At 43.4% G+C, this 11,300-nt stretch overlaps 1 protein-coding gene and 1 pseudogene across 1 annotated transcript; one reads left to right on the top strand and one right to left on the bottom strand.

Moving 5' to 3' along the window:
- Nucleotides 1–6,284: 6,284 nt before the first annotated feature.
- On the top strand, nucleotides 6,285–9,502 carry LOC133908450 (pentatricopeptide repeat-containing protein At5g46100-like; annotated as a pseudogene).
- On the bottom strand, nucleotides 9,204–9,830 carry LOC133905789 (protein DMP6-like). The gene has a single exon (XM_062347553.1). It carries the CDS (start codon nucleotides 9,828–9,830, stop codon nucleotides 9,204–9,206), a length of 627 nt encoding a protein of 208 aa, XP_062203537.1.
- Nucleotides 9,831–11,300: the final 1,470 nt, after the last annotated feature.

The raw sequence follows: 11,300 nt of genomic DNA, 5'->3' as shown, positions 1-11,300 counted from the left end.
CACTTGTTAGTTGGACAATAACAAGGTGTCACTCATCCAATGAGTAACACTTTTCAAAAAAAAATATAGATGGGGCGACAGCTTAAAAAATCAAACAAACATTGCGTTTCAGTGCTCTCAAAATTCAAAATGCTATTGAAATAGTTATGCAAAATTCTAGAAAAAATTATGTTGTAGAGGATGTTATAATCTATCTTTTCAAAAAAAAATCAACTCAAACCAATACTTTTACAATAGAAAAAAGACAAATTTTATTACATAATAAAATTTGTCTTTTTTCTCATTATACAAACCATTTTTTTATCTGATTTATTTAGAGCTAATAATAGTATCCTCTACAGCATACATTTTTTAAATTGTTATGACTATTTCGATAATGTTTTAAATTTTGAGAGCAATAGAGCACATTGTTTTTTTATTTTTTTAAAGGTGTCGCTCGTCGCCCAACCAACAGGCGACAGTAACCTATATATACAATATTTTTGAATTAGGCATGTACTGTTGCAAATATTGAAAACTAAAAATATAAAAATAAAAGACTCATGTAGTGCTTATCCTTAGGCTTGTCGTGTACCAAAAGGTTTCGTCATAAGACCTCTGGATCTAATTGACAATGGGGTTAAGTGGGTCAGCTTTAGGGTTGGAAATATAGCTCGAGGCTCATAAAGGCTCAGCTCGGTTCGAAGGTTAAACACGAACGAGCCGAGCCCAAGCTGCCTTCTTAGCTCGGTTTAAATTCGAGTCGAGTCTGAGCTGGCTCACGAGCACCTCATTGGCTCGGTCACAGGCCCAACCCAAGCGGGAGGCGGCCAGCCCACAGAGTGACAGAGTGCCCCCAGTCCAGCGGGCAACAGCCAGTGTGGTTTAGAGTTGGGGAGCCTTGATCGATCCCAAAATTCACACTTGCACTCCAACGTCATGCCACCACCATCGCAGCCTCACTTAGTGCCTCAGTCGCTCGCAAGTCGCATAGGTTCACAGTCAACCAGGGGCCACCGACTGCCAAGGCATTGTGCCGATGCCACCTCCTCTCCAGCTCTTCGCCCGCTGTCGCCGCCTCTCCTGCCGACCCGCCTCTTGGATCTAGGGTTGAGATGCCAATCTCATCTCCCACATCCCAGAGCCTGAGCCGATGCACCTCTCCACCTGGCGCCTGCCACCACCACCCGCTGCCGCTCCGCCTAGCGCCCACTGCCTCTTTTTCTGTGGCCTAGTAATCCAGCTGGCCTGCTGCATCTCCACATGTGGCCTCGCAATCCCACTGGCTCGCCGCCTCTCCACATGTGGTCTCGCAATCCCGCTAGCTCGCCGCCTTGCCGTGAGCGTGAAGGCTGGAAGATAGGGATGAATCACAACGGTATATGGGCTTACCATCATTTTCCTCAGCATCTCAATGGTGTTGGGTTTGTTTCTTTGGTGAGATTGCAAAACCGGAGCAGGAGGTGGTCAAGCTATTGTACTGCTACTTGTTCGGCTGAATCCAAGGTCAACTTGGAGTGATTGAGGTGATAATCCTTCCTGCTACAAGGGTTTTTTTATCTGAATCATTTGGTTGTGATTTGAGAGTGAATGATTGATGTACATGTTGCAAGGTGAGGTCTGTGCCACTGTTTTATTGGTTGTGTACTTTTGCCTAGCTGATGAATTGGTGTCACCCTTGGAGAAGTTGCTTGATCTCCCAACTTGTGTGGTGTCGGTGTATAACATGTGTGTTGCTGCTACTACTGCTAGTTGAATTGGTGCGTTTGTTATTTAGACACACTAGAAGAATGTTTGAATAAGTGTCTGAAGTTTGGAAGTTGTGTGAGAGTATGAAGGAGAAGAACAACATTCTCGGGGGTATAGATCACTATGTTCATTTGTAATTCTTCAAAAATAATCGCTTCTTGTCTCTTGATTTTATTGGCGAAGTATTGATTTAAAAAACTGTATTATTATATGAGCTGAGCAACTTGGGCAGAAACATGCATTAATATATTTAATGTATGAAATCGTCGTACCACGTATGTTACTTGATTGTGATTGTGACATCCCAAAATTCTTAAACATGTCATTAAACATTCATGAGAAACATTAGCATCATAATTGAAGTTTTGAGAAAGTAACTAAATACATTTAAAATTAAATAGGAATTGTTAAATTTGATAATAAGTGATGCATTGTAAAGGAACTCACAAATTTACTATGCAGCATAGGGTTGAAAATAATTTTGGAAATTAGTCCATAGAATTTGAAGAATATTAGTGAATTTTTCATATTTTAGGGATATATTTTGAGGCCTTAAAAATTTGACAAAGTAAGAAAAGGTTGCAATTTGAAAAAAAAAATCTTTTAAAATTGGTTCAAGCTTTTTGGGTCAAACTAGTTAACATGGGGTTAAACTAGTTCAAATGGGTTGCACATGAATTATAGCATCTTAGAAAAATTCTCCTACACTTTTTGGAGCTTGGGAAGGCTGCAATTGGATCAGAGAAGGAGTGAGATCTTTTGCACTTGGTCAGCCACTGTTCATGGCAGCCCACATGTCATCTTCTCCACTGACCTCACTCTCTTAGCTATGTCGGCCGCCATTTTTGTTGACAAAAGGCCGACCATCGAGCCACGCCACTAAGCCTCCTTCTGGTGAATTCGGCCGCCGCCTTTATCTTCTCCCCCTGCCCTCTTCTCTCTCTCCTTGCTCTCTCTTGTTGCTTCACTCTCTCTCACCCAGCCAAACAGCACCAAGCAGAGTAGAGCAAACATAGAGCAGCACACCGCTGGTCAAATCCACCGTGCCCTGATGAGATCCCTCAAGCCCGAGCCATGAGAAGCGCGTGGAAGGGTCGTAGGAGTCTCCTTCAGCTAACCCTTGTGTGAATTTGTCATCCTTGGCCACACCAAGTGCTTCGACCCCTTTTCATCCCCAACTCCGGCAGCCTACCACCGTCTTGCCGTCAAGCCACCACAGCGGAGCCTTCCCTGACAATATGCGCACTCGATGAGCCTCCTCTCACCTCGGTCAAACCTTGGTGTGTGCCGGTTTGTCTTCGACCCAACGCTGCTTGTGGCCCACATGAGCCTCCTAGCACCACCGCACTGAGTGCACATCACCGGTTGCGCTCAGCCTGGGACTGTCAGTCGAGCTTTGCTCAGACCGGATCCCTGTGATGCACTACACCTTCTCCGCCCCTCCTCTATCCGAGCCCCTCACTGTTGCAACGCTGTCGAAGCTCTGTGCGTCACCTCGTCATCAACCGGCACAACCCAAGCCTCTCCCTACCAATTCTTAGCATGGTGAGCTTCCCTGTACCCTTCTCAAGCCTTGGTGTGCGCACTTTTAATCATGGTTGCAGCCGGTGTGGCTCTCCTCGTGGGCCAACCATCATCGCGACGCCGTGCTTGCCACTGTCCAGCTCCGGCCAGGCCCCCGGTCGAGGAGCCCCCAAATGGGATCCTCCACTAGAGCCGGACCTCCTATTGTGCCTCCGCAGTCGAGTGCCGCCGCGTCCTGGCCGCTGATGAGTCCGCACCGAGCCGCTTAGGCACCTCCCACTACTGGCTCTCCCTCTCTCTCTCTTGTTGATTTTGACCGAGGTCAAGATCTGACGTGGTGTAACTGGGCCCTAGGCCCACTGTCATGGCTAGGGCTAGGTAGATCTGGGTAAAAAAGAAGTTTTGGGCATTTAGGTGAATTGTTAATTCAGTTAAATCAAAAACACAAAATAGAGTTATTGTTGCACTATTAAATTGGCTAAAAACCTGTAAAACATAGGAAATTAAATATTGATCCAAAAATCATGAAACTAATTTTTTAGCTTTGTATTATCATCCTTTACATATTAAAAATGCTAGGAGCCTTGAAATATTTACTGAAGTTTCTTTAGATAATGAAATGTGTTTAAACTTTGATATTTCATAATTAATTATTTGTAAGTCCAAAGTTGGTGAAACCCTTTTAATTTTTTTTATAATTTCCCATGTTAATTAAAAATACTCACCCTCATGGTACACATATTAACTTTCTGTTTATGATTAAGCTTTAATTTAAGCTTAATTAATCTAGAAAAATTGTAAAACATTTTACAGTAACCCAATTTAATAATTTATTGCTATGATGCACTTATGGCATGTTGCACTACATAAGTAGAACCCCTCATAGCATTCCATTCATAGTCAATACGAGTGGCGGAAATGAGTAGTGCATCCTACTCTTGGAGGTCGCACGTCCGAGGTGAAGTATAAGGGCATATGGCTTCACCCATTTTTTATTGTCTTTAGCTTTTATTTTCACTGTGTATTTTTTTTGTTAGGAGTTGAGTAGGTTTTAGTCTCCTCATAACTCTCTTTTGTTGTAAACTGTATTAACTTGGTGCATGTTTAAGAACTTGTAATATAATGTTAATTACTTGCTCTTTTTTAAGCTTTGTTATGATATTTTATGTTGAAAAGGTATGTGTTCCGATCTTAGACACAAAACATATGTCGTGACTACCTGAGCAGTATTCTGATTAATCGTTGAAGTCGTAATTAAGAAAATGATCGACTTAATGATTAATTAGAATATTTTTTAAACGGTTTCCCACCATTATAGGACATCAATATGAAGGGTAAAATAATTGGTGTTGTTGAGGCATGCAATTCTGGTGATAGTTATCGTAGATTGGATAGTCTTGTTGTTTTTCCTAGTCCAGATATATTCAACAAATTTGAAGGAAAGGCTTGTGTATTTGCATTTGGGATGAACATATTTGACCTTAAGGAATGGCACAATCAGGGTTTGATTGCGACCTACCATAAATGGTTTTAGCGGTAAGTGGAAAAGATCTTGCTTATTGAATTATTTTGAAGCAGCAATACCTTTTTATTTCTACACCATTTTGATCGATATTGTTTATCAGTACCTTGTATCTCTTTGATTTCCAATTTTTAGGACAAAAGGTGGAGGTTATGGAAGGTGGAAAGCTTGTCACGCCAGCTTGTCTTCTACAATCAAATAACGCAAACCTACGCAGAGTGGCCTGTGATAATGGGTTTGATATCACTTCTAAATTCTGTTTTTTTCCGGGTTATATGAGATATAGTTGGAAAATACAATTTGTATGCAATATAGTACATTGTAAACAGATTTCATAAGTATAGTTGAAACTTTTTTCTTCTTAGAATCAATTTGTCTGATTTGGTAATTAAGAACGTGCTGCTATCTATATATGAGCTAAACATTTATTAATATTAGATTTTTTCATTCCCAACTGAATAATGGTTAAAATAGACATATCAATACTATGTATACAAGAGATTAGAAAAATTAGACACTCTTTTTTCTAGATGATTTCTTAAAGCAAGTATTGAGATGTTAAATTTAGAATATGTTACGACGTACGGGCATTGCACTAGTGTGAGGAAAGACAGAGGAGTAGCACCGCCAAAATCGCTTTTTGCACGAATCTTGGACCTGATCGGGCTGAGGGCCCAAATCGGTCGACCGACACATTAGAGTTGTACATGCCCAAAGACTTTTGTTCTGCCTGGCCCCGGCCCAGCCCACAGAATGCAGGGCTCTACTTGGAGCATCCGTCTCCACGGACAACTAGGGATGAAAACGGACGGGATAAATCCCGTTCCGTTCCGATCCGTTTTCTATATTTTCTTGTCCGTTTTCGATTCCGTTTTCGAAAGAAAATGTGAAAATGAAAACGGTTATGGGGTTTTTCCGACCGTTTTCGGATTTCCCGTTTTTAATCTAGAATTTCCCGTTTTTCTAATTGAGATCAAACTTCACAAATCACAATGTAGCCCACATACCAAGCCCGATCGGACAGTCCAAACATAACCTCTATCCCAAAGTTCAACCAAATCCCAGTGGTCCAGTCTCAGTCGGCTGCTGACCTACCGATGTTGTTCAAGCTCTTGCACCACCTACAATTCTAGTCTTTGTATGATTGTATGTTATGCCGAGTACTCAAGTTACAACATGATAGTTGTTTTTCAGTTGATACTTATGTCATTATGTGGTTTATCTGTGTATGATATAAATTACTTTTGTTGGTATGAATTAATTATGTGTCGCGCCGATGCTTGAAATCATTATTCTACGGATCAGTGTTCTCATTTTAAATTATCGGTTCCTGACTGATACCCGTATATTTATGTTCGGATTGGTTCGTTTTTTATATCCCGACATTCCCGAGTTCATACCCGTTTCCGGCTTTCCCGTTTTCGATTCTGTTTTCGAGAGAAAATGTGAAAATGAAAACAGTTAGGGGGTTTTTCCGACCGTTCCCGTTCGTTTTCATCCCTACGGACAACTAGTTGCCCACGCATCCTCGCGCTCTCAGCTCACCGGCATTCCCTCGAGCACCTCCCGGCTTACCTCCCACCACCGGCGATGCCGCCGGCCAACCCCACTCCGACCAAATGGCCCAAGACCCTCACTGCCGATCACCTCCACCGCTTGGTCGGCGCCGAGCATGACCCGCGTTGCGCCCTCGCACTCTCCGACGCGGCCACCGCAGCGTCCGCGTCCACGGCCGGCTCCATCACCCCGTCTCCGGCCACTGTCTCCCTCCTCACCTCCCGCCTCGCCTCCGCCGGGCTCCTCCCCCTTGCCACCTCCCTCCTCTCCCGCTCTCGCTCGCTCTTCGCCTCCGTTGCGGCCCTCGAGCCCCCCGTTCCTCACCCTCCTCCGCGCCTTCTCCCGCGCCCACCGCCCCCTTGCCGCCCTCCACCTCTTCCAGTCCGCCCCCTCCGCACTCGCGCTCCCCCACTCCGCCCGCTCCTACACCGCCGTCCTCGCCGCTCTCGTCGCGTACTCGCACCTCCCCCTCGCCCGCTCCCTCCTCGCCGACATGCGCGCCGCTGGATTCGCCCCCACTACCGCCACCTACAACGTCCTACTCAAGGCGCACTGCTCCGACGCCGCCGCTCCCATCGAGGACGCCCTCCACCTTTTACGGAACATCCCCAAACCCGAAGCTTGCTCATACAACACGGCCATCGACGGACTCTGTCGCCGTGGCCGCTTGGCCGAGGCCCGTGAGCTGTTCTCCGAGATGGTAGCGAAAGGCATTGCGCCAACGGTGGTTACTTACACTACTGTTATCCACTGGCTCGCGCGGGAGGGCTGCTTTGATGATGCGTTGAAGGTATTTGACGAAATGGGGAGAAGAGGGATATCGCCTAATTTGATCACTTATAGTTCGCTGATTGATGGGTTGTGCAAGGGTGGACGTGCAGCATCAGCGTTGGAATTATTGGATAGGATGACCAAGGAGAGGAAGTTGCCAAATACAATCACATATAGCTTGGTGATTAATGGGCTCTGTAAGGAGCGCCGCCTGAGCGAGGCAATGGAGGTCTTAGACTGGATGCATCTACAGGGGCGGAAGCCTGACGCTGGGTTGTTTGGGAAGCTGATTGTTGGTCTGTGTGATGAAGGAAGGGCTGTGGAGGCTGCAAACTACCTAGATGAGAGGGTTCTTGCCGGTATTGAACCGAACCAGGTGACTTGGAGCAGCATTGTGTGCTAAGGGTGAACTTGATAGGGCTTTTCAGGTGTACCAGAGCACGAGGACTCACAGTATTTTTACAGAGCCAACTACTTTCCATCTCCTTGTTGAGAGCTTCTCCAAAAAGAACAATTTAGAGAAAGCTGCTCATGTTGTCAGAGAGATGCTTCCCTGAGAGGTAAACATGGGATGTTATTATCAGTGGGTACTGGAGAAAGAAGAAGGTGAGAGGAGATGTGGAACCAGCTTAACTGGTTGATTTGAAAGTATGTGCTATGCTGTGCTATTACCTGTTGTTCCCAAACTGTTAGCAAATAAACATCTTGGTCAACTATTCTTCAGGTATGATGTGATGATTTCTTCTATGCGCATTGTGTATAAAAATATACTAAAGGGCCGGTTTGGCTTGGCTGGGGGAATGAGTGTGCTACGAAGGGGGGGTGGGGGAGCTGAACTCCAAAGAAGAAGAGAAAAAAAAAAAACAGCAAAGAAAGCCCCCTAACCCAACCACCCAGTAAGCGTGGAATTTAGTTCATGGTTTTTAAGTATAGAGAATACGACTTATAGACCAAGCTATTGCATAGCACCAATGCTGATAAATTAGAAGTAATAGGCACCATATGCATCCTAGCAATGTTGTTATTGGCAAAGTAAAATATCTTGTGTGCTGAATATGCTGACTTATGTTTCCTTTTATGGGTAGACTAACCATTTGTTCGAGATTACTGGCTTATTGCACAATGGAATAAAAGGCCAAACGAATGCTGTGTTGCTACCTGTCACTGTTATTTGCCAGCTTTGTTTTTCTTACAGAAAGAAGTTACAAATTTTTTTATTTTGCACATCTGTTATAGTTTCTTTCTAACCGAGAAAGAAAAATATCATGTAAAGAATTTGGAAAGAAAAATCTAAGTTTTCCTTGTACTGATAATAATTAAAGTTTTGTTTAGGATGCGTTCTAGTTGTTGTGAACTTCTAGATGTCCCCAGCACAATTAATCTTGGATTGCAAGTAACAAAACAGATGCAAACAATCGTATGCCAATAAGTCTACCATTCCTAATAATTCAAAAACCCAAACAAAGATTTCAATAACAGTACAATATGTCAAAAAGATGTATAGTATACATTCCCCATCAAGCACTAGGGATGGGCATGGATTGATCCATGGATCTACTCTAGCTCAACTTAATTAACTAACTAGACAATAGAGTGAATCCATGGATACCCATGGATCGATCCATACCCATCCCTACCCATCATGTACAAAGCTAGTTTGTTGCAGCCCACGATCTCTTCAATCATTCGTTGTATACAATTTACATTTGCATATCTTTAAATGATAATTCAAATTGTTCAACAGCAGAAATGACTATGAAAGTGAACCAATACAAGTTTAGTTCAATGAATAATTGTTTTATTTTGCCTGCTTATGTTAGTCTATCAAACGATTTCATGCTTTGGTACTGCGACCCACAGTTTTTCCACTGTCCATACTAAAAGATGATATATACCAGGCATAGCTTGCAGGTACATAATCAATATGTGCATGTCGAATAGTTACTTGTCTTACTACTAAAGAATTGAAGCTCCAAATGCTAAGGCATTATTGCACAGAGATATGTGCCGATGTATTACAAATCTAATCTCCTACTAAAGGGGCTTACAACTGATTGATTTCTCAGCAGGAACTAGAACGATTTTTTTTTTGAAGACCCCATTAATGTTGAGAGAGTGAAAAGCCAATGCCATGCCGAGTGGTTGGGAAGCTAACAAACAGCATGCTTCCAATAACTCCAATAACAACAGGCAATGTTGTGAGAAGTTGCCTTGTATCCTCGGACGGTATTGGATAGAAGCAAGACTCCACATTTTGGTCGAACAGTGCGATTGCAACAAAAATCATTGCCGAAACAATGGCATGTGCAAAGTCTAGAAACCGTATCCTGTATTCAGCTGCTGCAAGTGGCTCGAGAGATGCTCCACCATCGATGATCCACAATCCCTTGAATGTGGCGAACCCATATCGTACCTTTCCTTCCTCATCCCTGAAGCTATCTGTGAAGCTGAGAACAAAGCAGGACAGTGCACAGAACGCCACGAGCCCTCCTGTCATCATCCGATTCAGGTCACCGCAGTGGCCTTGTTTTGCAAGGGTGGGAGCAAGGAGCTGGAAGGAAAGTACTGTGCCTGAAGGAAGGAGTTTGGCGAGTTGCCCAGTGCTCTGGTATGTCTGGCCTATAGCTTTCTGCATGGGACTCATGCTGCTATTGCCATCAGCTCTGTCCGACAAGAGAGGACGCCTCTGATCGTGCTGCAATTCAGCGTCATTGTGTGGAGCAGCCATTCTTCCTGCCGCCTTTGTTTATTTTGCTCCAACTAGCCTCAAGGGATGTTATAACAGGGATTCGAAGGAGAGAAGAAGGGTGCTTCTGCCTATGGAATGGAAGGGATTTTAAGGGAAGTAAGCTGGTGGTCGGTTTCTGTTTGCTGCACATTTTGGATACCCTTGCAATAAAGATAGGAAGCAAAACTGAACAAAGCTGGGAGGCTTTATTTGGGTTGCTGGCGATAGAAAGGAGGCATTTAGGTGTTGCTGCTTCTCTGTGTGCGTTCCAATTGTTTTAACGCACGCTAGAGTAACGAGGACAGTGATTAGTATTGGTGTAGAGCATTCGGTAATTGTATGGTAGTAATAGTCACACAAATGCATAATTGTGGCCTTTGGCTTTATTTTCTTCTCTGGGGGCATTGGACATGTTAAGAGAGCCAAGAGATGGAGGGAAAGTTGCTATTGTGGTACTGCGTCCAAAAGTCCATATTCTACAAGGTGACCTGATCTGTGAATATTTTGTCGCTAATCAGTAGAAGAATCATGATGCCCTTACTGTGTTTGTTGACCTAATAGGTTAGGGGTGCTGTGACAGGAGGACCCTATACCGTTAAATATCAGATGGCTGTAGATATTTTTAAGACTACAGTCTCATTATGCGATCTGGACGGAGCTCATGCGACCAGGTCTCTAATCACAGTAGGAGACCCTGCGATCATCCTTTTAGATGTAGGGTAGGTACTCACATAATCAGTTAAGTCTCATTTAATGCTATCAACTTAAGTATTTTTTTTCCCTACACACTCTCTTTTGACGAGCATGATCGTGGGACAGTATGGTGTTGCAATATCCTATCTCATAATATTTAATGATGCGGGATGGCTTGATGGGTGAGCTGTCTCATAATATTTAATGATGTGGGATGATTTGACGGGTGAGCGTGACGGTGTTCGGTAATAGTACATTGCATGTAGGACGACCAAAGCAGGATGAGCGTGCTTGTCTACTGTCATGATAAGCTAGAAATAGTTAGACTTTGTCAGGTATAAGTCTATCAGCTGTTTTTGCATGGTCTGTTTATATGAACACTTTTTTCTTGTATATAAAGGGGTGAAGATCAGAATAGCAAAAAGGGTGACTCTGTAATAAGTTTACTCAAGTCATAAGAAAATACAAATAACGTATAGCTATTATCCCACGGAAGATCTGAAACTAGGATAAATCTTGATGTTTTTGAGTTAGTCCGATATACACCTGCAAGAAACGTAGATCAATATATTTATCATCCGGTATACTGAATTTATTATTAGGAATCATCTCCGACAGTGTTATAAATAAAAAGAACATGAATGAGTTTTATGCTCGATAGTCGATACCTTCAAATGGTCCTGCTATGGCAACTGTTTTTCACTTGGCAGCATAGTTTAACAGCACTGCCTCTCCCTCTTTTGTATATACTAGTCATCTATACTATATACTAAAGGG

This window comes from Phragmites australis, chromosome 2 (assembly GCF_958298935.1).
Source record: "Phragmites australis chromosome 2, lpPhrAust1.1, whole genome shotgun sequence".
NCBI classification, from domain to species: Eukaryota; Viridiplantae; Streptophyta; class Magnoliopsida; order Poales; family Poaceae; genus Phragmites; species Phragmites australis.
The sequence above is the reverse complement of the archived record's forward strand: the minus strand, read 5'-3'. Positions and strand labels throughout refer to the sequence as shown.